The sequence below is a fragment of the Dermacentor silvarum genome, chromosome 2 (genome assembly GCF_013339745.2).
Source record: "Dermacentor silvarum isolate Dsil-2018 chromosome 2, BIME_Dsil_1.4, whole genome shotgun sequence".
NCBI lineage: Eukaryota > Metazoa > Arthropoda > Arachnida > Ixodida > Ixodidae > Dermacentor > Dermacentor silvarum.
Window position 1 is genome coordinate 222,265,107 of NC_051155.1, and position 26,159 is coordinate 222,291,265.

Here is a 26,159-nt window from a genome sequence, read left to right on the forward strand (position 1 = left end):
TTGTTTCAGCAATATGTCAGGCGGTTGCGTTCTGTTCGTCCATGTTTTCTTTATTTGCAATGACAAGTTATACGTAGTGTTTGCAATGATTCGTGAAGCGTCTCGCCTAGATGTCTAGTTTAAAAAATTTCCGTGTGCAAATTAGTGCTTTTACTGGTTCGTGTTATCTTTTCTGCAGACTCTTGAGCGTGATATGTCTAATAGCGAAAAAAAAAAGAAAAAAGAAATGGGACGGGAAGACACAGATGTGCACACCAAACTCTTGGAGGCGTAAGCTGCCATTTGCTGAGCGTATGCTATGCCACCCACAATGCTGCGCCGCACCAAACACATAGGAAGGCTTCGCAAAGACTCATGCAACCTGTGCAAATTCGTCGACGTGCATCTGCAGCGTCGAGTGGAGAGAAAGAGCTCGCATGGCAGCGGCACCTTGCCATCGCAGGTTCTTTCAGCCCCTTATAGCCGCGGAGAGGAGCCGTGCACCCTGGGGCTGTATTCTGAAACGTTCCACTTCGGCGAAATTTAATACAAATTGTGTCCACCCAACAGAACTGAGGGGGTGTCGGGCCCCGCATTGTTTTTCCGTAATTTGTACGTACCACCGTAGTCCCTGTACCACGCTTCGCTAGAGGGTCAGCGCATCTGCGTATCAAATTTGCCTTTCATGCAGTAACTCCCACGACAAACCATGTTGCAGAAAAAAGCCCTTTGTAGTATATTCGAAATTTTTGAACAGTTACTGTTCAAGTTGGAAGGCTGAACGCCGCACAAAATGTGCGCTTGAATAAGACGACGATAGGAATAGTGAAGCGTCATTGGCTTAAATGGCTCAGCAGTGCGCATTGGAAGCGTCCTGTAGACGGTGTGGCTCTTTTTACAGTGAAGCTGTCTATAGCTAGGATCCGGGATTTTATGGCGTCCGAAAAACTCTCCCCTAAATAGTGAGAGAGAGAGAGAGAGAGAGAGAGCCAACAACAAAAACAAACACATATCGCCGCTCGCCTGATGAGGCGAGCGGCGATATGTTCCGTTTAACGGTCACCTGTGTCTAAAACGATGCGTTTCTGTGAATGTATGACGTAGTGCGTGACGTAGGGTGCGCCTGATAAGGCGACCAAGGGGAACTTTTGGTACCATTTCGCTCCACCATTGCTATGGGAAGGCCACGCGTAATCCGTACGCCTGAAGAGCAGCGTATCTACGAGGAGCGACAGCGAGAGCAGCGGCGGGAGAGAGACCGTCGACGTCGTGCCGCCCCGGCGGCCCGAGAAGAAGAGCGTGTCCTCGATATGGTCCGTAAGCGACGAGCAATAGCCAACGACGCATATCGCGACGCCGAGAATGCTGCAAATAGACGTCGACGCCACGAGGGCATGGTGCCGAGATTCGACGGCGCCTACGCAAGGTTCCAAATAGATTTTCTCGATCGCAACTTCGGATCAAGCTGCCGAGTATGGGATCGTTCAATAACGACCTCTCGGAAATCAACGGCACATGGTCGGAAGAGCGACGGCAGTAGGCGGTGGATGTGCTGACGCGGTGCTTTCCCGGAGAGAACGTTGGGGAGTGGCAACCGCGTTAACGTGCTCGGGCCACTGTTCACGCGTTCGTCGTCTTCTTCCGCAGTTGGCTCCTTTGCCGCTCATTTTGACCCAATGGTCACCGGCACGTGCCACTACTGTGGGGAGGTGGCAGACACCTTCCACATGGTCTGGGCCTGCCAAAGTAATCCAGCCCTTACCCCCAACCCCAACCCTACCCGAGAGGACTGGGAGGCAGCCCTGCTTGGTTGCTCAGACCTCCAGGCCCAAAAGGCCTTGGTCAAGAGAGCCAGGCTGGCGGCTTCGACTAATGGGGTCCCGGACTAAGGATCCCACCCAGTATGCAGGGCCCCACAGGGGGGCCCACACCTCTCTGTACACACAATAAATGCTTTTTACCACCACCACCTACCACCATCATTCCAGCGGCGTAGAATTTCACTTCTGTCGTCGTAATGGGTAGGCCGCGTTTATGGGGGAATGAGCCATTGTTTAAGGGGGTATGAGTCATTTGTCTTACGGGACGGACAGATTTAATAACAGAGGTGATACGTGAATGTGTCTGCGTACCCATCGTCACGATGACCACCGATCAGGACAGTAAATATGCTCGTACCTCTGTTCAAAATTCTGTGTCACTTCTGTGTCGCGCGCTAAACAGCTTCGCTGGTCATCCGCCTTCACAGAGTGGAATGGCTCATGAATTTTTTTGTCGCATGCGGGCGCCAGTTATCTCAGTAGCTCCATATATTTCGCTGTAAGGATATATTCGAATGTAGTGACAGCAAAATCATCGAATTGAATGTGAATTGATAAACAGTTCGATTCATTCTCGGGAAACTAGCACGCCCACTATGTGTAAGACATTTTTTTTCCCTCCTGTAAAAGTGTGGCACTGCCGATACTTCTGATTCGTGAGATCGGGATAGCATCTGCAAAGAGTGCATGAAACGTGAATGCGAAAAAACAAAGCAGAACGGGCATTTTTATTGTTTCCATGCTCGGACGTTATGTGCGGCACCGGAGTGTTTCTTATCGGGTACGTATACTCTCGAGTTTGCAGAAGGTTTAGCGGTCGGCTATAAAGACAAACCGCGTCGTAGTTCAAGACAGTCACACGTAAGTGGTGACTTGATTATTGCATTCCTGTTCGCGTTTCAATCAATCCGGGTGGCTGTTTCCTTCTTAAAAAAAAAAAAAAAAAAAAATGCTGCTCACTAACGTGAAATCTGGGGAGGTGCGAAGCATGCAGTGATGCACCGCTAATGGGCTCATACTGCCTTAAGCAATGACTCATAACCCCGTAAACGCGGCCTCCCCATTACGACAACAGAAGAGAAGTGAAATTCTACGCTGGAATGATGAGCGGCAACGCAGCCAGCTGTGGAAGACGACGACGAACGCGGGAGCAGTGGCACGATCGCGTGCCGAGCGCGAGCACGAACCGCTTGCTTAAACGCAGCCAGCTGTGGACAACGACGATTACGACGATTACGACATGAGACGCCGACAGCTCGGGTGCATAAGGTGCTTCGCACCTAAAAGTATGTCGCCTGGCACCGCACTCCATCCATGTCTTGCAATCTGAAAGTGAACAGGTAGGCTATGCCACACGAAGAATGTGTCAACGGGGAAGCCAGCTTTACAGCAACTAGTATTGCGTTGGTGAGCTGGTAAATAAATAAACAAAAATGGTGAAACGATATGATAAAAGCTTATATGCATGCAGAAAACGCAGTGTGACATTTAACTTGCAAACTTAAAGATCAACAAGTTTACTTAGATGCGTATACCTAGCTACATCGAAATCGATTTCAAGCGCTTCGCTGTTTCCAGCATCTTGCTGCATCGTCCTAGCAGCCTCCTTTCCTCTTCCACTCTTTAGAAATGAGTTCTTTAAACAAACCATGATGCAAATAGCTATGGATTTCAAAAAAAAAGTATGAAAATTTCCTTCCATGTGCTCGCAGCGGGCCTTTAAGCACTACACAAATACTTTCACTGTATTTTCCGCGTGTTTAGTGGCATGGTTATACATCGGGGATATATGAAGGTCGTGAACAGCTAGCAGAACTAATGTCATTAGAAGCGGAATCACATGGCGAGCCGAATCGCCGCTTCATTTTGCGTACAGAACGTTGGAGGACTCGGCGGTGCCAAACCATGCCGTGCATAAAGGCGCCGTAGACGAGCTACCCGCAGCGCCGATGAACCAACGACGCCGATGAACCACGTGATTTTCAGTGCGCAGAATGAATCAGCAATTCACTTAGCCGCACGATATCTACCGTAACCGTTTAAAAGGAAACTGCACACTTCAAAACGCATCGGTGCCGTCCGACTCTACTCATGCCTATAGAAGCACGCCGAGAACCGAGTTTCACGAGTACCTTGGGTCTGGCAACCCTGGTCGGCCAGCCGCGGCCGAAACCCGGTGGCGCCCCGCGACTCACAAGCCAATGGCTCCGCGCAGTCGTCGTGACGTCACGTCCCCATGGCGACGCCTAGCGTTGACGCCGCCGGCTCGCCAACTTATCGATCGGTTCGCCGTCCTTCGGGAGGCGCTCTCTCGCAACGAGGCGCTTGTGTGTGTTCCTGACAATCGGCACCAAAAATTGCGCTGATTTAGTTTTGTTTTTGCTTCGCCCCGACCCGGCTTGGTGACTCGATCGTCCGTCGGGAACCCTAAAAATCTGCGCCGCTCCGTACGACAGCGGAACGCCCGTGCGGCCACCATGTAAACGTTTGTTGGCGTGATATCTCGCACGCGTCTGTGTTATCGGTGAAACGACGGGACTTTCCTTCGACTCCTGCTCCGGGAGCCGCAGGGGGAGCTCAAAGAAAAAAGGGAAGCCTCGGCGCATTGGTATCGCCGCGTTACAATAGGCCACTCGAACAGGAGCGGCGATGAAGCTCCGCGTCTCGCAGCACAGCTTCCACCATGACGACAGCCCACAGATCAAGGCGGTCGACGAATGTAAGTATTCCCGTGTCTTCCACTGCCTGTCCGAGTTTCCCGTACGTAGGTTTTCCCGTTGCGCGCGCGATGATACGCCGCTTTTCGCGGACGCAAGCTGTGACTCACCCAGCGCCGCATTCAATATGGAGGCTGTCGTATTGTTTCGCCGATAACCAACTCGCCCACGCAGTGCTTGGTTCCTTCGCACGGGACCTGCACAACCAAACATTGGTCATGCTCGGGAGCTTTCGTCCTAGTATTTCCAATTTTACATTATCTTCAAGGTTGTACGCTTGACGAAGGTGGCGTCATGGAGATGTGCGATACTGAAGTCTCACACTGTCTACAGGAAGCCATGATTTTTGGTGTGGTTCTAACAAAACTTTGACTTTACGTTACCTACAGCGACCTGAAGGTGGAGATCTTGTCTTTTTTTCTGGCGTGTTGTTGAGGGCATTTACTTTGCCAGCTGGAGATGACTACTGTTTGCCGAAAAGGGCTCTGGGCACTGCGAGATGTTTGCCGCACCATGTTTTGTAATGGTTGTCAGCAGCAGCTGCAAACGACGTTCGCGTACTGATGTAACAGATGTATTTTATGCGCTGCGCGTTTTAGAGTTGGCAATGTTACAACTACCCTGTGCAGAACGATCGTGCTTTTTTGTTTGCTTAGCCTTGCAGCTTACGCTTAACACTTGATGCCATGTGGCTATTTTCACCAGCCTTAAACGGTGCTTGAATCTGAGCGCTGGTCGTGAAAGCTGCAACACTGTCATTTGGTAACCTGCTTGTTTAGTTACAAGAAATGGTTGTCTTCAGTTTTTTTTCTCCCTTTTTGCCACGTGCAGATAGCACAATGCCTCACCGTTGGAAGATGTAGTACTTGTGGAATACGAAGCACTCAGTCTATACCTACTCGAAAAACAAGCCAACCTCGTTGTTGTGCCTCTCTACTAGATCGGTAGGGTGGTTTCGTGACAGAAGTTCAGCTAACTCTTCTTCCTTCTCATTCGCGTGCTTAATCGCATACAACTTTTTATTCTGTTCGTGAGCTGTCGCTTATTCCATTTCAACACAACTAATCTTAAATACTTCATACTTGGCACGAAAGTATTTCGACCTGTCTCGACTGTATATAATTGCGCTTCTTTGATTTACACTGGTCTTGCAGGAAACAAGAAGGTAGCGAGTAATAACCAGGCGCTAGTTCGATTCCTCTCACATTAGGCGCAGATGGCATTTCATAAAGCCTACTCAGCGAGGCGACCGGTTTTCGCTTGTCACGGGTGTTTACGATTCCTGCATTTACTCTCAACGTTGACTACTGTTTCTCTTTTAGCAGCGTCTGTCACAATTACTTCCGGTATTAATCATTTAAGCACTACACACAAACATCAAGAAAAACACAAAGAAAAGGAAAGAAAAGCAAGTCGGTTCGAATTCCTGCGAAAGAAGCTCGACGCATGCTTGCTGTCCGGCGAGGGAGAGGGGAAAAAAAAAGAAGAAAGAGGACAGTAACGGGGAAAGCGAATAGACGGGAGAATATGGGATTGGTAAGCACTCAGAGGTGGCGGGCAGAAGAAAAAAAAAAAAGAGTCAACAGAAGGACCGCGACAAAATGCAAGGCGAAACACAGTAGCGCTGAAGGCATCTAGGTGGACCTGAAAGGGGGTTAGGGAGAAGGGAAAAGCAGCTGACAAGGTGACCAGGCGCAACCTTGAATCGGAATGAGTCTGCGTGCCAATCGATGGCTTCGCGGTGCAGAGAGACGATCCTTCGTGGCATGCACGCTCGGCTATCTGCACGCACGCACAGCTACGCACGCACGCACGCTCAGACACACGCACGCACCATTCCGCGTGTCGCAGCGGCCCGGGCGGACTGCTGTCTGCAATCTCGACTGCACGCTTCGCATCCCCGCCTCTGTATACGCTCGCGTCGCCCCGGGGAATCGAGATTGGAGGGTATTATACGGTTTCGCTCGGCGTGTCTGCCATCAACAAGAGAGGAACATAAAATTTCGTCCCCTTTTGCGCCGCCCCCAGGGAGTCGAAGAAAGGTAGCACTAGATGAAGAAGCCTAGGAGGTATATTGCTCTCTTCTATATTTCTTTTTGCGTTTGGGAAGTGTTTTTGTTAGTGTCAGCGACAAAAGGATAGAAGGATTGCGCTTAGAACGCTATACGAAGAGAGAGAGAGAGAGAGAGAGAGAGAGAGAGAGAGATAAAGGGTGAAAAGCTCTTTGCCCGTTCCGGTAAAGCGACACTCCGCGTGTGTTTTGGAGGAGAATAACGGGCGCGGCAAAAACCTCGTATTTTCTCTAATGTCGGCTGTAATGACGGGAAGAGTGCCATAATACACTGTGGCAACAGACTAATTTATTTTCTAGCCCCGCAAACGGTTTCTTTTTTATGTGACCGCAGTTCTTTTAGCGCGAACGTACGAATATGACGTGTTCGTCTGCAAATGTGTTCTTATAACCATCTCGCTTTTTCCACGAATACGATATCTCAACGAGTACTTACAAAAATTGATGTTGACATATTATAATATTGCTATTGATGTTTCGTAGACTTCAACGAACACTTTAGTAGAAATCTGTTGAATTTCCATCGAAAGCCTTGCAGGGTTTGTGTAAAGGCAAAAGATAACCAATTTTATTTTCTCAAGAACTCCTGGTCCGGCGTCACTCCCACTGTCTCGTTTGGAGATTATGCAACATGTGTAAACATATGCACCAGTCATGAAGCGCACGCGTGGAACCTGTGATGTGTTGCCGCAATGAAGTTAGTCGTCCTGCAGAAAAAAAAAAAAGTCATTTGATGTAGATAAGGTATCGAGGGAGAGACGGAAGTGCCCCATATATGTTGCCTTCAAGCGGCAACACATGACGCACTATCTGGGAATACCGGGCGTTGGCACTCCACAGGCTGCAGCAGGCGTTTCAGGGAATGTCTTTCTGATGTTTAGACGATGAGGCGTATAAAGACTGGTGCACGTCGAACACAAAAACCCTCCGTATTTGAGCTGCCTGGGTTTCGCGAAAAGAAATTTTCTGTATGAATACATAGAACGCACAGCGCCCGAGGCCCTGCGTAATTGATTTTTTTGTCGCTCTCTCTCTCTCTTTTTTTATTCTGGTGTTGAGAGAAAATAAAGATATTTAGTTTGTCCCTGAAGAAGGTCCCTAAGATATATGGACGGAAGTATTGAAATGAAGACGTCTAACCTATTGTGTCACAGCATGATCACATGTTCAAAATTTTCGCAGAATCGCACTATGCATTTCGATTTATTGTGGTTAAAAAGAATGCCACACTTGCTGAATTTGTTGCGCTTAAGGATGGTGAGTTATTTTATACAAACTATGTGCCAGGATATTTCTATTTTTCGGTGGCAGTCCTTTTGAAGTGCAGGAAAACGTCAGAAAAAGAGGAGGAAAAAAAAAAAAACGGTTTTGATGTGTATGTGCATTCAGAAAGGGGGAACTAGTAAATCTACGCGGTTATATGTGATGTGACTTTACGTTTAGGTGTTTCTATGTAACGTCTCTGCCTTTTTTTTTTAAATAATCTTTCTGGCCTTTATTTTGGTTTAATTTGGATATAAAGCGCTGCAAAGGTAAATTGACACACAACTAAGACACGAATATGAAATATTCATGTCAGTCTATTGTTTTGGTCTCTGCCACGCTGTGCTAGCGCCCCATGAAATTCGTGAGCGTACGTGATGATAGGTGGACTATGTTTCCGCACATCATTTTCTTATGCATTTATATGATAGGGCCCCACTTACGGCGTCAACATGTCCTGGCAATGGAACTATTTAACGAGTTCAGACCACGATGGTTTCCATCCCTCTCTTCCCTTCAGTCCCCCCCCCCCCCTTTCCACTTACTGCGATAAACCTTTACTCACTCGATACCCACACCGGTTGTCTCTCGCGTACACTTAGTCGCGAGGAGGCTTTACTAATGCGCAAACAAAAACAAACTGAGAAAGTACTACTTCCCCATAGGTTCTGTATTCCGTAGACACCGCGCGAGCTGTGCCGAGAAGAGCAATCTGTTGACGCGGTACTAGGCGTCAGTCATGCATGATGTGTCCAGTTAGTGAAGATCTATTATAAGCATTTCACAACCCGTATGATTACGCCCATCAAGCTTTATTTATTTTTAATTTGTTTTCCCCGAGTCTTAATGTATACCTGCTCTTCATTTCGTATGCAGCGCAGTTCAGCCTCTTTTATTTTTCTTTATAACTTTGCTTTATCGCCGACCCTGTACGCGCCGCGTCGTGGTTCATAATTCAGCGTTAGGACAAGCGAAGCGATCACTCGAAAGCACCCTGCAAACACTGTACGCAGGCTAGAGTAAAAAAAAAAAGACAAAAAAAGGGAACACACAGCGAGTGGAATATTCTGCTGAGCTCTCAGACGCTGTACCTATAGCCGCTTAATATTTATCCACAAAATGTGCCTGCATGCTCAGCCACTACATCCTGTCAGTCTAATCTTCCTCGAATTTGTTGCGTCTACTTTTTTTTTTCTCCACGGATTATACCGTATATATAACTCGCGTGCGACACACCCTTGCTCGCTCTTGAAAGCTTTTTTTTTTCCATTCACAGCTTTATTCTCATCACTCTGATAGGCGCACATGCTGCTCAGTGTTACGTAAGAACGGCGCTGCCATATTCCATTAAGTTTGGGATTAGATGGTGCCTCGTGTCGTTTCAGCACATATATATATTTTTTTCAGCTTGATGGGACGCATCAATGCTCTTTCTTTTTTTTTTCCTACACAGAAGAGCTCCACATTCGGGAATATAACACTTTTGAAATCCAGGGCATTTCCCAATGTCTACAGTCTTGCAACTGGAAGCCCTTTGTAAGAGAGTGTCGCGTTTCTAAACTAAAAATACGGTCCGCGCAGGGTAGCTTGCTTTCTTTCTTTCTTTCTTTCTTTCTTTCTTTCTTTCTTTCTTTCTTTCTTTCTTTCTTTCTTTCTTTCTTTCTTTCTTTCTTTCTTTCTTTCTTTCTTTCTTTCTTTCTTTCTTTCTTTCTTATTGTTTTCAATAAATTACAGTTTCACATCTTTGTGCACAGAACTAAAAATGTCATAGGTCACTATCGTCGACTGAGTCGTTGTTAAAAAGACATAACGAAAGCAATCGTATAGGAACTAGTTGAGTACTGCGATTTCTCCACTTCTAGCTAAGGACGCTATGTCTTTTCCTTTTTCTTTTCGACTATGCGACCATCTGGCAGTTCTACCTCGGGCACTCCTTTTCCTCCTACCGGCCCGTCAGCGTGACGTCAATTATTTCAAAGTATTTTCTCGTATTTGGGTTATTTATGCGCAGTAAAGGTTCTAGAAACTTGCTAGGGTGAATCTATAGCCCCTTATGAATGAAATGTAAGCCTATTTTACCGATGCTTAATTGACTATACTTGAGTAGACGCTGTCAAAATTTATGACGTCACGTATATTTGGTGCGGGATCTTCAGGCTGGCGTCGCCAACCATCTTTGGTTTTTGTGTCTTTTCTGGCTTACGAAGACCTCCTTTGAGGCCAACAGCCAACAACATCTAGATAGCACAACGCCTACGCACTCCGATCCATGACGTCATGCTATTGACCCTTTTCGCGGAGCAGTTTGTTTTAGAGAAACGAGATGGCGCTTACGGCGGCGCGCCATACGTCTCCTCAGCGACCACGCACGAATACGAAACACAACCGCTTCTACCTTGCTTCTGTGCGATCAGCTGTCGGAAATGCAACTGAGTTTTCGCTAACGCACTGTGCTCCAGTCATGCTGGATTGAATCATGCGGATTGAAGACGTGTGCAGTAGCTGGTCGCAAAAATAGTGACTGCCATATTAAGGAACGTAATGAACATGTGTGCCAAGTTCGCAGATCGCTGCTGCAACTGTGCGTACGTGTTTCCGGCACTTCGAGATGTACGGCTTTCCTCGAGGATACAGAAATTTGCTCATCCGCGAGCATTGTATCGCTAACCCTCAAAGAAAGGGCTTCAGCCCCGGAACGTCGGCAAGAGTGAGTACCACTCGTTAAACAATGAGAAAGGGAGTAGTGCCGCTTCCTGTCATAGTAAGATTCGCGCACGTTATCTTACACATCTATCCCAAATGGCAGGAAAACTTACACCCAATCTATCGCCGACGTATCATTAATAAGTGAATGGGCGCACACTTGAATATATGTGCACTATATACGCACAATAAATGACGGACTACACCGGTGACGCACCAATGGTCGACGAATGGTTTCGTGACGGTCCAGAAGAGTAAGCGAGTTACTAGCAGTAATATATATTTGCTACAAGGTATTACAATGTACAAAACAGCTACGTTTCAAGCTTTGTGCGCAGCAAGAGCAAATCTATCGGAACTTAGCCCACCCGCGAGCTATTAGAGCGAAAATAATCATAGTGGCCGCACCGAGGTACTTTACTTAGTCAGAAATTGACAAACCGCTGCTTCAAAATATTTTCCAAATAAAGAACAAAGAGCAAAACACACTAATCCTGATTCAATTTATGAGTGGAATGTTCGGATACCTTGAAATACATTTTTGGCCCCGCTATTAGAACGAACATCATAAACGCTGCTCGCGCCGTTTGGCCATAGCTTAATCAGCTCCGAAAGCGCTTTTGCATGTTCTCTGAAGCTGTGATCAAAGGTTCGTGTCGTCAACCCAGTCACCGTCTACGTTATCTCCCAAAACAGAGGTTTTCTAAGCTGCGCCGGCGTCATACACTTCCATTGTAAACAAGGAGGCAACGGAGGCAGTTGAGGCAAGCAATGGACGCGTCACCACGTGATCAAACATGGCAGCGCCCACGGGATCGCCGCGAAAAGGGTCAATACCTGGCCTGACTGCCATAGATTCTAATGGGGATGCTCCCGCGTAAGCAACAGTGATTTTGACGTCACCGCTTTCGTCACGCCAGCCTTGGCAATGGAAATTTCGGGCCATGCAAGTAGCATGACGTCATAGATCGGAGTGCGTAGGCCTGTACTATCTAGGTGGTGTTGCAACAGCACCCATTGCTGAAGCGTAATTTACTGGCACGGCTTAACTTAATCTCTTTACTGTCTCTTCAAGAACATTAACAGCCTGTGGATAGATTATGCACAACTATTTAAAGGTCAGCGAAATATAACTGAGAGGTTTGCAAAGGCTTGCATAGAAAGTCGGAGGCGTTTAAGATCGTCGAGCCTCGACGACGAAAACATTTTTCGAAACGTTGGCGCCGGTCCTATAGGTACCGTTTTTGTTCCCACAAATCCCAAAGCATAATTTTCTGTTACGGTGAGCTTCGTACTTCTAGATATTGATTTAAGTGCGGGAAGCCTAACGCAAAGCCCATAGTAAAGTTATCAATTCGCTGGAGCGAGTACTCCCCCCCCCCCACCCCCCAATTTGTGGATAGTTCAGCTAACCAATCCCAAATACATAATTATTATGGTATATAGTTTCTACACTAATTAATTAGGATACTTATTAAATATTGATCAGACAACATTACACTGCCTTCTGGCACAAAATGTAATTTCCATGGCCATGCACGTTTTTTTTTTTTCTCGTTTTTTTTTTCCAGGTGCCCCGGCTGACGTGGTATCGGGGTTTGGTTTGGCACCGTATCTCATAAATAAATGTTTACAGTTTCTTACATATTTCCTTGATGTGTTACGGCGTTTCGGCTACCATACGGCTATCTATCCCAGCTGTTGTCGCAGCGCGAGGCGTTTGCTCACCGTCTTCCCTGTCTACGCTATACAGTCGTGAGCAATGTGGAAGGGAACACCGAAGTCGTTTTTAAGCGACAATTACAATTCTAAATCTGACATCTCGTTATGTGGCAAGCAGTTTTAGTCTCACTGATAACTTTTATGCGGTCCTGTGCGTTTAGCTCTTGGAGGCAAGTTGGATGTTTTCCTTTTCATACCCACTTCAGACGTTGTGTACACAATTGTGAACGCCGATATAGTGCACCAAAAGCACAGATGAAAATAATCTCCTAGACGTCGTGTTCCGCACATCTTCCTCTCGATATACTTCTGGTTGGACCTTTGCTGCAAATTTGAATAATATGTGCAAAACACTTGTAATCTGCAAAGTGTTTCAGTGAAATGATTTGAAAGAAAGACGACTGGGTGCTTGCTCCGGTTGCCTCTCGGTGCCAATGTGTCATCGTTTAGCAGGTTCATGTCTTTCATTGTTTTTTTTATAATGCTTTGTGCCTGGCATATTTTTCAAGTGGTTTGATGGGTTATATGCAAATATGCTGGACATGAAATAGTTGATGTTCTGATGTCGGACGTTCTTGTATAGAGCTCACGCATGGAGCCCATGTTTCGTAAACTTGACAAAATCAATGAAAAATTAAAGATCCGTAAACAGCTGCAGTGCGCTTTTAATGATCCTGAAGATGTCATTGAAGAAACTCTTGTGCTATTTGGAAACTACTGGCTTGTGTGAACGCCTGTCATTGCGTGATGTAGACCGTTCATGTCCACACATTCGCTACCTTCTTCCTCTTCTCTCGCCATCTCTTTATATTCCCTTGTTCCTCTTCCTCTTCGCTAGCGTAGCCAGACCGGTCACCAGAGCACCCCGAATATTTTTTTCTAAAAGGTATATATATATACAAATCAGTAAAGCAAAGAATCACAGGAGCCGGCAAAGAAATAGTTCAAAGAATAACAACAGGACTATACTGACGTTTCGGCCGGGGTCCGGCCTTCATCAAGAGTTTCTTGATGAAGGCCGGACACCGGCCGAAACGTCAGTAAAGTCCTGTTATATTTTTCCTACGTGCTTCTATTCGTTAAACTATATATATATATATATATATATATATATATATATATATATATATGCTGTCTCTCCCTCTCCGAACTGAAGATGCAAAAAGTGTGGCGAAACTACATTTTCTATGGGCAGAATTGTCCCCCGAAGGGGATGTCTCCCGATGGGTATAATTCTCGTTGACCGACGTCAATGTTGCCATGTCGCAGCGAGCCCCGCCCTGGTGGGCATCGGGGTGGGCAGCTTGGTGCTCGTGGTCGCTCTGGCCGCCGTCTCGTGTGCCTGCTACCGGCGCCGTGGGACTTCGCAGACCAAGGGTCCCTCGCAGCGCCGACACCCGGACAAGAACCTGCCCCTGAAGAAGTCGTCGGCCGTGCGGTCGCCCAGCAGCGGCCCGGCAGGCCCCATCCTCAAGAAGTCGCCCAGTCCGACGGGAGGAAGCAAGTCTCCGCTAGGTGGCGGAGTACACAAGTCGCCCTCCAGTCAAGGTGTGTGCAGAACGGAGAAAGACGCGGGAATACAGCCGCGGGGCAGCCCGATGCCACCAGAAACAGTTTGCATTCGTAATACTGCATTTCTTGCTGCAGTCGGGGTGGAGAGCTTCGAAGGTGGCATCTCCAATCGGCGCGGTTGTTTCGTATGTAAACACTTAACTGCCTGGCGACGGGGATTCCATGACGTCAGAGAGGCGGGGGGCGACCGACACGTTTAGTCTACAGAATCGATCGATCGACCTCGTAGCAGCTCAACTAGTTCTAGCGTCTATACCAGTTCTAGTTCTAGCGCCTATACAACTAGTTACTAGTTCTAGCGTTCTAGCGTCAATAATCATTTTCGAAAGCGCTGACTTACCTGTCATCTTCAGTTGGGCTGTACTGATTTTGTTGAATAAGAAGAGCGCTCGGGAAATGTTGTTTCAATGAAATAGCTAAAGCGCGAAGCAAACGCGCGGGAGAGTGATAGAATAATACCCGAGAGTCTTTCTCGGCGCTTTCTCCTTCACGTAGTGGAAATGTACCAACTAATCCATCAAAAAGTTCTTCGAGATATACGGCGTATGCTGAACCATAAATAGCGTACGAAGTCGGGCGCAGAGCATCTTAGTGCCTTCGACGCTAGCACACAGTCATTCTGGCATGCTGACGGCCAGTTTTGCGCCAACGAGCTGTCAATGACTGGCGCTGTATCGGTGCGTCGCAGGTGGTTTGACGCCACCGACGGAAACGGCCCGCTCAATATGCGAGTCGGCGACCAAGGAAGTACGCGCTGTAGTGCCGGCCGCGGCGGCAGCCTCGACCACCGGCGCCTCGGTTGTCGCTTCGACAGCCAGGGCGCATGCAGATGGTGACAAGAAGGATGTCAGCCCGCCGGCAACTGAAGACGTCGCCGACACCAAGGAGAAAGAGGTATGCTCCGTTCAACTCTCGCTCGCTGCTCACTCACTTTCCAGCCTAACCACTAACCTAACCTAACTTAACCTAACCACTTGACCTATCTTGTGTGCGCGCAGCGTTCTCTCTCTTGAGTGGCCCCATTTTCCCCCTTGCCATTTTCTCTCACGTAGGGTAGCAAACAGGGTGTCCATTTGGTTGATCTTCCTATTCCTTTCCTTTTTACATTCGCTCTCTGTCTCTGTCTCTCGCCGACTCACAGTTACTTTCACTTATTCATTCAGTCGTCTACCTGTCCTTTCAATGACTGAGTGAAGGTCTCGTCTTTTCAGTCACCAACTCACAACAGGATTACCCACTCGCGCAATCACACTCTGCCTCACTCATGCGCTCACTCAGTCGATCACTCATCCGCTCGCCTTTTCACATGCGCGAAGAGAAAATGAACGTATCCTGCGCTTTTATTCTCTCTATACGACGTCCAGAACCTCTCTGTCCGGGGAGCGTTAAACATGCATAGGACGTCGCCCCTTGGACGTTTCGCGCACTCGGCTCGCCATCGCTATCTTAGATGGCACCGTTGTTGTTGTGTGGCCGGCTGTGAGGCACTCAGGGAATGTGGGTGAAACGTGCTATGCCAATCGTGTGTTTATCTGTCCTACTTAACGCTACAGACGGGATACAGGAAGCTATAGATATATATATATATATATATATATATATATATACTCAAAACCGGATCGACATAACACCGTTTTCGGAGGCAAAGGTTCTTGTGCGTCGTCGCTCGCGTAGAAAGCGACGAGAGAGTTGCTTGAGTTCCTTGACTCTACAACTCTCTACGATCGTTCATATGGGCGCGCGATGGGCACTTTCGTGTGTGCGCGCAGCTACTGCTGTTCTTTTCCTCTTTTCATTCTCTGTACTATTTCGCTTTGTGTAGGGTAGCAAACGGGACGAACGTCTGGTTAGCTTCCCTGCCATTCATTTCAATTTTCTTTGCTCTATCTTCTTCTCGCACACTCTTCGAGCTACCCACTTGTTGATCCAATCATTTGCACACTGTCTACATGTCACTAGTCAATTTAGCTACCTGTAGGTTCACTCAAGGATTTGCTCAGTTCTTTACTCAGTTATCGACACTTTTACTCTGCCCCTTTCCCCTCGTGGCAACCTAATCGCGGAACGGCTACTTTGCTTGCCCACTGTGTCACGTGCTTTGATAACGTGCTCAACGTATAGCCCACAGCTTGTGAATAAACTACGTTTTATTGCGATAGGAATTATATGGACACTCCAAGAGGATTTCTGCCATCGGCGTCGCCGTCGCCGTGAGGTTCCGTATAAAGTCCTATGGCGATAAAATCGTCGCCGCGCGCCGTATGTTGTATGTGCGAGTGAAAGCGCGCGAGGTACGCGCGCTTTCATGAAGAGCGAACGCACGGCGGAAAGCAAATGCGATGTCTTCCGTCGTGCGAAAGGCCGTGGGGGGATGGGAGGGAGGGAGGGGAGTCGACGTTTAGCTGCGGCATAAAATGCGTATCTTGCGACCGGGAGCAAGGGGAACTGGCAACTCAATCTCCTACGCGAGAGGAGGAAACCGGGAAAGCAGTGCGGGAGGGAGGTGGTGCGGCTTCTACTCTGCCAGCAACTGCGTACTTGTACTTTGCGCGGCTTCGGGCTGTCGCGCGCACCGTATTTTGAAAGCGTTCTCCACACGGCTCTTACCTTTGTATGCGCTGTGCTTTCGCCGCTCAGTTTCCGTTGAAGCGATAGACCGCGCGAACCTTCGCTCGCTGCCGCCGCGCTTTCTCACGCCAGCGTTTTGACAGTGGTTGTCTGCGGTCATAGAGTGTGATGTATTCGTGTTTGCTTGTGCGCGCTGACACCATGCTTGTTAATTCAGTTAGTAAGTGAATGTGTCCAAGTTTATGCAGCCGATAAAACTACTATCCTCACTCCGTATAGCTCTCTACAATTTGCTATCGCAATTGATGCTTCGCCTTTTGGGCAAAACTTCGACTTTTTTATTCTCACGTTTATTGCTTGCTTCATTATCCATCTAACATCTCTTCACGCCTCAACAGATATACGACACTGCGATATAATCCAGTAGCCAGCTTCATACGATCGCACTCATACTCAGACTCAGTTAAGGATCGAGTGCTTTCTACAGGTCTCGAAACTGTTAATACGCGTCAGGTATTTATTAACTGTTGTGAGCTCAGTACTCTGCTTTCTCAGTACTAGACTGCCAAAAACACTAAATGACAGACTTCAAGCGAAAATCACAGGTTAACATGTAGGCTCCCGCCGTGAAACCGAAGACAAAGCTTGCATTACCCATTTCGTTTCTACCTTGTTTCGATAACTTTTGTAGTTATCTCACTTCTGATAATTTGTGATACTCTTTTTCGTAGACGGAGAACAGTAACAAGGCGGCTGTTGCGAAATATTTGGTCAGTTTAACATATTCATAAATGTCGTGTAGTTCCTTTTCGAATACGAATAGTTAGTCTGTAATATTCGATTCGCATTCGGAACTTCGAATATTCGCCCAGCCCTAGCCCATAGTGATAGAAAAAGAAGTTCCTTTTGATTGCCTTCCTTCGAGACACTGACTCGATAGACGTTTGGTGAAACAGCCGAGTAGCAACGTAAGAGATATTCAGGCAGAACAATTTACCGGCCAAGCACGCAAGACTAACGTCGCCTGTTGCAACACCACCACCATCAGCTGCTGTGAGGCCTACATGTAAGATCGCTCACTTATTCAAGGACCGGTTCGCTTGCTCAGCCACTGACTCTGCTAATGGTACACGAGCCTAGAGGAGTTCATTTTCGTGTTTGAATTTGCAAAGATTTGGACCATGTTTGCGCAGTGAATGGTCGATGATGTTCGGGTCGATAGCACGCGGCTATATTGTGCCGACGATTACGCTTATGTTTCGTTGGATTTCAAAAACTACTGATCGATGTCATCCTAAAGAGAGACGGGCCAACGATTCAACGGTTTAGTCGCAATGAAGAGTTGAATTCAGTGGCGAGACCTCGGATAACAGAGAGGGAGAAAAGAAACAAGAGCTCGACGTCCATCCTCCAAATTCTTGAACTACACACCGAGATGTGATATATCGCTCCATGGAGGGAAGCGCTAAAATGAACCGCTTTCACATCGTGTCTTGTGCTTGGTTTTCTGCACTCTGCATCCGACAGCTAAGCGAACGTGTATTGTGCACCGAGTGTTTATGAGCAGAAGTTTGCCCTCGTACCCTGTATACCACATTGAAGCGGTGAGACGGGATATGAAGAAGTTGTCAAGGTCACCTCTTGCCAGGGGCGGATCCAGGGAAGACAGCTAATCGAGGAAAGGGGGGGGGGGGGGGCACTGAGACCAGGAGACGAATTCATAAAGCGTTTCGTTCGTACGCATGCGCATTGATAGTGGCTGACCGCCTTCGCTAATAGTATGTCCAGCACCGGAGTTGGCTGAAGTTTCCTCTCGCGAACATTCTAGCGTAAGCGCTTTTTGTGAATATGGGTCCAGTTCTGTATCCTTAATTGCAAGGATATATATATATATATATATATATATATATATATATATATATATATATATATCAAGGAAGTAGTTCTACGGATCCGGTGTTTCGTAAATTGAAATAAGTGCAGATCGACGCACGTAAAACAGCAACAAACAAACATTTCATTTCGACGTTACGGCCGGGGTCCGAACTTCATCAAGAGTGCGATTGCAAGCACCCAGAGCTCAATTTATACATTTTCTCTGTAAGAGTGGTGAAAGAAAATGAAAACAAAATAGAGATAGAGAAGTGTAGGTAGCCTATGACTACAAACACGCGTACATTCGGATGCGTCATGAATACCAACATTCGTACATTCACTCAAGTCAAAACAAAACAAAAGAGGAAAGCGTAGGTAGCCTATGCATACAAACACGCGAACATTCAGTGACGAGGGAGGGGCGTGAGAAATATAAGATGGAAAGACGCATCCAGCGGAATGTAGGGAGAGGGGTCACATGTTAGCATACCTGTAGAGCGTGCGAGGGACGCCCATACTGTCCCATACAATGTAAATCTTTCTGTTTTTGAGTGAAGTGTCTTGTCCAAAGGTCTAAATTTTTGTCCCGCCACCGAATATACGAACGAACTCCAGCTGTACAAGGATTTGGACAACTTTTCCCACCGCCTGAGACTTTGCGAGTTTTATCTTGAAACAAATCAGCCTCCACACGAACGCCCGCAACTGCCGTCAGCCAGGCATTGGATTCCCCCACCGCAACGTTACAAATACCTCGACATATACTTTAAGGCAGTGCAGTTCAACAGGATGTAATCTCAGAGATTAGAAAGAAAGAGCGCTTCAGTAGAAACCTCACTAAAGAAGAAGAAAAATTATTAAGAAACCTTAGTGGTAGGACAGACATATAAAGCCCGCGGACAAAGGAGGCGCCATTGTAATTATGAATACCAAGGACTACATAAAAGAAGCCACACAGACTCCACTTCAACATTTAGAGAAGCCGTTCTGAGGACCCTCATTGACCTTCTAAAGGAAAACAGGATCAGCGATGCCGTTGCCAAATCCCTGCTTCCTCTAAGCCCTACCCCAGGCAGGTTTTATCTTCTACCAAAAATGCATGAAGAAAATAATGAGCGCCGACCCATTGTCTCTGGGATTGAAACCATAACAGAAAAAAATGTCGAATTACGTAGATGGCCTAATTAGAGGAATTCCGCCTTCATTCACTTCTTACACAAAAGACACCACTCGCTTCCTATACGAAATGTAATTGACCTTTTTATCCCCACAGGCAGCAAACCATTTGAATGGGTTTGGACGTGGGTACTAAGTGAAGGAAACACTAAAGGATGTTGGTAGAAGTCATAGTCATGAGCATGACTCAGCAAAAATGACAATGACTCAGCGAAAAAAATATTAACACTCAAAAACCACTGGACTGGGTTTGGATGGGGTACTAGGTGAAGCAAAAGGCTAAGGTTGTTGGTCGAACTCACAGTCATGAGCATGACTCAGGAAAACGTCATTGACTCAGCGAAAAAATATTAACACTCAAAAACCACTGAAATGGGATCGGACGTTGTTACTTAGTGAAGGAAACATTAAAGGATGGTGGTAGAAGTCGTAGTCATGACCATGACTCAGCAAAAATGGCAATGACTCAACGAAAGAACATTTACACTCAAAAACACTGAAACGGGTTCGGACGTGGGTACTAAGTGAAGGAAATACTAAAAGATGGTAGTAGAAGTCATAGTCACGAGTATGACTAAGGCTTTCACGCTAAGGTCTCTTAGGTGTAGCTAAAGGGACTCCTGAGGACTCATGACATGAATGTCATGACATGCGTGTCATGTAGGTCATGAAAGAGCCGCCTACGTCTTGGTGCTCTCATGGTCGTTTCGTTAACTTGGTAGGCAGCCGGCGCACTGCTTCGCATAACATCGATTCTCTCAGGGCGTGGGATCTGCCGGTTTTTGTTTTTTTTTACTTGAGAGAATGTACGCGTGTTGGTCGTCATAGCCTACCATACCAACGCTTTCTCCGAAACGTCGAAATTTTGTGTTTTTGCTTTTTTACGTGCGCCTGCACTTCTTTCAGTTTATTAAACACGGGATCCGAAAAACTACTATATATATAAAATTAAGGATACAGGACTGGACCCGGTACTCCAATGCTGGACATACTATTAGCGAAGTATGTACATTATAGCGAAATATTGCACTCTTCATCAAGAGTGCCATCGCACTCTTGATGAAGGCCGGACCCTCGCCGAAACGTCGAAATTAAATGTTTGTTCTTGCTTTTTTACTTGCGCCTGCACTTCTTTCAATTTTTATATGTGTATATATGATCATAACAAGCGCAATCTGAACTGCCTGCATTATTGTCGCCATACGGAAACGACCAAACCACTTCGTCACCGCACCCTACATTCGTGAATTTACTTCGCTGACGAGAAAGACGTTCAGTCGTACCCACTGGAAAGCGACGAGGGTTACCGAAAGTTTGAATGAAAATCTGTCACCATTAAGGACGTGCAACTAGGCTTGCGGGTTATGCCAGTTTTCCCGTAACAATTTGATATTTCCGTGGAAATTGAGCGAGGTTTCAGCGTGGTTTCACGATGTGGCCCGGGAACTTATGCTGCTTGAAAACCTAATGAGTTTGGTATCAATGAATGCATTGTACTGGTAACATATTTATTGCATTTAAAAGAAAAAGTTGAAATCTAGTGACTGTAGGAAGCAGGCCCTGAATTTGCGAAGCTTCTCTTTCGTAAAGGCTCTTTCTTATTGGCCGGACGCCTTCTTTAATATTATGTCCAGTGATCAGGACTGGCTGGAACGTTCTCTTACGAACAATTCTATCGTAAGAGCTTCTCTGTGAATACAGGCCCATATATTTTATTTAGGCCATCGATATTTTAATAAAGAATGTTGAAAATTCCAAATTTCTAAAAGTAAACTATCAAGTTTACAACTCCATAATTCAGCAATAAAAACGAGTTCAGAATTCTGTAAACTGCACCTAATAATACATCTAAGGCGGACAAAATTGATGTGTTATACTACCCCACTTTGAAATACACCATGCATTTATGAGTAGGACTTTCGTTATATTTTCGTAAAAATTGTAATGATTTATGTAAGCTCTAAATTCATACATTAAATTTGTCCGCTTTAGATGCTCTAACAGATGCAGTTTATAAGACTGGCGATATCTGTTTTAGGTACTGAGTTACGTAATTTGTAAACATCGTGCTTCAGTTTCTTTCGAACTTAAACAATCTTGCAGAATGTTGTAAAACCTTCTAGCTACAGTCACGAGGATTCAACTTTATCTCTCAAATGCAACAAATGTCATTTAAATCGGTCCAGCGGTTGTCTCATAGAAGCATTTCTGCACTTTTCATGTATTTCTAGTAAGAAATTCGGAGTTGGCCCCGAGCTAAGGCTTCCTCTTAAGGGCTTTTTGCGAATACGGGCCAAGGTTCTTAATGACAAGCTTTCTTAATACCTACTGGACGAGAACTGCGACGGTTGACTTGAGCATTGGTTTGATAAAAGTATCGTGTCTTATTTCTCCGTACAGCAGTGTACGCTAGGTGACTAACTAGCATCGTCTCCTCGTCACAGGTGACGGAAGAGAAGCCCACGCAACTTGGTCAGCTGCACTTCCGACTGCGTTACAACTCGGAGAAGCACGCACTGCTCGTGACCATCGAGCGCTGCTCGGACCTGCCGGCGCGGGACCCGAACACGGGCTCGTCGGACCCCTACGTCAAGCTACAGCTGCTGCCCGAGAAGCAGCACAAGGTAGTGTGAAGTTTCTCACTGCTGTACAGCCCTTTTTGTCCGGCTCGACGCTCTCCACAAAAGAGAGGGTTGCAGCAAACCTTGCAGAGGCGTAATATTTATTTTACAGCGACAGCTGTTGTAGGCTTTTGACTCGCTTGAATGTGCCTGCAGTCGTCGCTGCCTGTCGAAACACGTTTAATACGTACTAGGTTCGCAACAGTATATGTAAAGTGCCTACTGTATAGAAGCACAACTGTTGTTGCGCAATGCATACTATCAGCGTTAATTGAAATGGAACAGGAAAACGCTGATCAAAACACATGCAACGCATAATTACGTTGGAGTACGACGTGTAATCGCCCTGTAGCCGATTGCTAAGCATGTTGCGGTCGTAAATCCGCGTTTTGATGCCTGAATCAAGCCACCGTTACAAAATTGGGTGAACCTGCAGGGGAACGCAACTATGCCTTCTGGTTGTTTTCCACTTGATCACGTGCATTAACTTATCTATTTACCTATATGCCTTACGCGTCGGAACAGTGAAGGGCCCCTTGGTCATTAAGAAGTACGCTTAAGGGTTGCCTGCTACACGCATCCTTTAATGAACGCATCTTACTGTGAACCGTTAGACGTGAGTAATGCGCCAGCTGACCGATTTCAGTGCTTCGTATTCTAAGAGAAATTGCGAAAATTCGCATATGCCGCCGCGCTAAAATATGAAGATTTGTCGTCGGCAAAGGACTTTGAGAGTCGACGACTTGGACTTAGATAGTATATGCTGTGGCGTGCCGGAAGCAAACGCTCACGCCTCGGCGATTACCTAACTTGCGCACACACCACGGCGGCGATCGTGAAGCCAAGTTTCGATGACAAAGAAGCGAAAAAAAGAAAAACCGCTCGAAGCGCGTGCATGTTATTCTTGGCGAGCTCTGCGCTAAGGCACGTGTCAACTAATTCCTTCAGAAGAGCCTGCTGCTGGACAAGTTGGTTGATATGAAGGAAGCCATCAGCTAACGCAAATTAGATGAATACGAATAGGAGATGGGGGATCACAGAAGTGACACTAACAGATAATCTTGGAGCAATTGAAGATACACACGCAAAATAGACTATTGTACATAATGCAGCTGAAATGAACTTGTTCTAGGCAATTTGGTTGATACTTCGGAAAGCATCGATTAACGGCAAATTTGAGGAACACGGGATACGGAGGACGCAACCACACGGCTGTAGCGAGCGTTCTGTCCTGTTTCCTTAATTTGTGCAACGATTTGCTTTTCGCCAACGAAATCTTTCTCGAGCTTTCAGTTAGTCTGAAGCGTGCTCCATGTTATAGCGTAGATTAAGACCTTCGCTACCGTTGAGAGTGATGTGCGGGAGCAGTGACAATAAGCCTAACGATATCTGGCTCTCCTATACGTACATGCCTGCTTGACTTCGAGAAAGCGCGTATTATTTTAGTTACACCTGAATCCTTGAAAACACAGTGCCGGCGCGCCGCACTTTTGAGGCTACGGATGTACGCGCATTCAAGAGGTACTCGAAAATAAAGCTATAGTCTCGTAATATATCCTTTCATAAAGCAAATTTTCTGAAGGTTTGTTACCACATTTTAGTTAATCAAAGCGTTAGCCAGTGATTGTCACACAACTTCTGACGTCTGTCAACTCGAATAATGAGCAGCTGAGAGAGGGAGAAAGGATGCATTGAAAGACAGGGAGGTTAACCAGAGGTAGTTCCGGTTAGCTACCCTGCACGGGGAGAAGGGCTAGGGGGATAAAAAGAGAAAGAGAGTGGAAGAGGGAAATGGGCAGCTGAAAAGAAATAATAACCGGTTTACCTAAAGTGCCCAGTTTTGAACAATTACCGTTAAAACCCAGCTTGTAATGCGTAGTTTTGTTCCGACATTCGCCGCATGAAGTTTCATCTCGTATTACGTTGCGCTTCTAAATTCCTTAGAAGTATATCTTGCTCTTGTACCACTAAAGATGAATCGTATTTCTGTCGATGCGAATATATTTCTTCTTTCTTCTTTATCGCGGCCATGAAGTTTTCTCTTGTAAATAGGCTAATATTATTTAGGACAAATTTGGCCTATGTCTCCTCTTTTTTTTCGACAAAGTTTTCGAACCTTTTATTTCATAGTGGGCTTTTGTGTTGTAATTTTCGATACTACTTGTGTGCACGCACGTCTGCCCTCTCAGTAACACGATTAGGTTAATACTGTGCACGCGACATTTTAGAGTACTTAAAGCGTTCGCTTAGACACTTTGATTACAATAGAAGTTGCGCTTTCCTGTCCTCGTATCTCTGCGAGCAGGTGAAGACGCGCGTCCTTCGACGCACGCTGAGCCCGGTGTACGACGAGGACTTCACTTTCTACGGCATCAACCCGAACCAGCTGCAGGCCACCACGCTGCACTTCGTCGTGCTCAGCTTCGATCGGTACTCGCGCGATGACGTCATCGGCGAAGTGGTCTGCTCCATGGCGGGTCTCGACACCGACCACCTCGACAAGACGCTCGCCCTGTCGCGAGACATCGCGCCTCGGCACTTCAAGGTGGGTGGGCATACCGCCTATACGGCATTAGCAAATTCCGAGAAAAGAAATTCACTCGCGTACGACTCGATGTGTAGATAGGAAACGCCAGGTATATCCGTGTGTCTTGCTTACTCTCGATATATATGTACGCTTTTTTTCCCCCATCGCTGTCATTAAAACAGTTGTTAGTAAGCAGTCTTCGTATATGTCGAGTGACCTAGTTTTTCACGTCCTTGTCCATATAACAGCTTGGCAGCGCAGTCTTCCATGTCACAGGGTTACCGGAAAGCTATCGATTACTGACAATCATCTTCAGCATACAGTCGAATATGGATATATCGAAAAGTTCGACATATAGGTATTTCGATATAAAAAATAAAAATTAAAAAAAAAATTCAAGGAGATTTTACCGCTGTTCGTTATACAGAATGATTCGTTATATGTGGGTTCGATGTGGTTCTACCGGATTTCCCCCTCTTTTCTCTTCTCTCATCCTTTTCTTTCTCTCCTCTTAAAGCGGGTGGGCGGGGTGTCCCTTTCAGGAGACAATTGCTACAACCCGCTTTTCTTCGCTCTGTGGTGTTTATGTAAATTTACACGATTGCTAATAAGAATAATGCCGACTGCGCTAACCAGGCCGCGTTCCCGCAGATTCGTTGCCAGGGCCGCGGCGAGCTGCTCGTCTCTCTCTGCCATCAGCCGGCGGCCAACCGACTCACCGTAGTGGTCCTCAAGGCCCGGAACTTGCCCAAGGTGGACATCACCGGGCTCTGCGGTGCGTAAAGTGCTACTTTCCACGTTGCGCGCGAATCGTGGCATATTCCAGCGCAGATATGCAGGTTGCACTGCTTGGTGGTAGCGCGGGAAACATATCTGACCTGACGGTTAGGTCTTCTGAACCTTGTGTACGTCTGAACTCCCTTGGACACTTTATAAAGTTGACACGGATGACACCTACCGAGCCATATTTATACAAATACTGGTTCTGCGTCAGTGAAAGCACGAACGTATTGTTATACTAGTAACCATATTTTATGTTTCTGCTCGAGAGGGTTACCTATAGCGGGGTTGCGCGAATGTTCGAACTTTCGAATATGTTTCGAAGCTCCTGTTCACATAATGTGATACTCGATATCTTCGAATATGTTGCAACATGTGGCCTAATACACGAAAGTACTACGATTATCAGACTCTGCTTGTCGTAAAATTGGTGTGGTAAGAAGGTGGCCTATTCTAAGACCCAGCCAGGAAATTGAGTAACCTTTCACATTCATTCGCGAGTAACACAGGTATGAACATCATCAGATACGAGGAAGCTTTTGTTCGGGGCATAGTCCCTTAATAGGGACTATGCTTGGGGCTCACTTTGATTGCGCATATTGAAGTGTATGTGAAACGCAGAAATGCTTTAATAAGGCGGCCATTGGACCGTGTTGAATGGAATTTATTGCATTTGAGAAATAAAGTTAAATACTAGTGACTGTAGGAAGCACATTTTAGATTTAGGGCCTATAGGGCCTTGACTTTTAACGCCGCGATAGCGTT

At 46.5% G+C, this 26,159-nt stretch overlaps 1 protein-coding gene across 1 annotated transcript in view; it reads left to right on the forward strand.

Annotated features, from left to right (window-relative positions):
• Window positions 1–4,104: 4,104 nt before the first annotated feature.
• LOC119442708 (synaptotagmin-4) overlaps window positions 4,105–26,159 on the forward strand; it is a 29,522-nt gene continuing 7,467 nt past the window's right edge. The window contains exons 1-6 of the mRNA XM_037707677.2: window positions 4,105–4,518; window positions 13,545–13,823; window positions 14,536–14,741; window positions 21,911–22,090; window positions 24,393–24,632; window positions 25,266–25,389. Of these exons, the coding sequence (XP_037563605.1) occupies window positions 4,449–4,518; window positions 13,545–13,823; window positions 14,536–14,741; window positions 21,911–22,090; window positions 24,393–24,632; window positions 25,266–25,389 (1,099 nt within the window). The 5' untranslated portion in view covers window positions 4,105–4,448. The remainder of the gene's footprint in view (window positions 4,519–13,544; window positions 13,824–14,535; window positions 14,742–21,910; window positions 22,091–24,392; window positions 24,633–25,265; window positions 25,390–26,159) is intronic.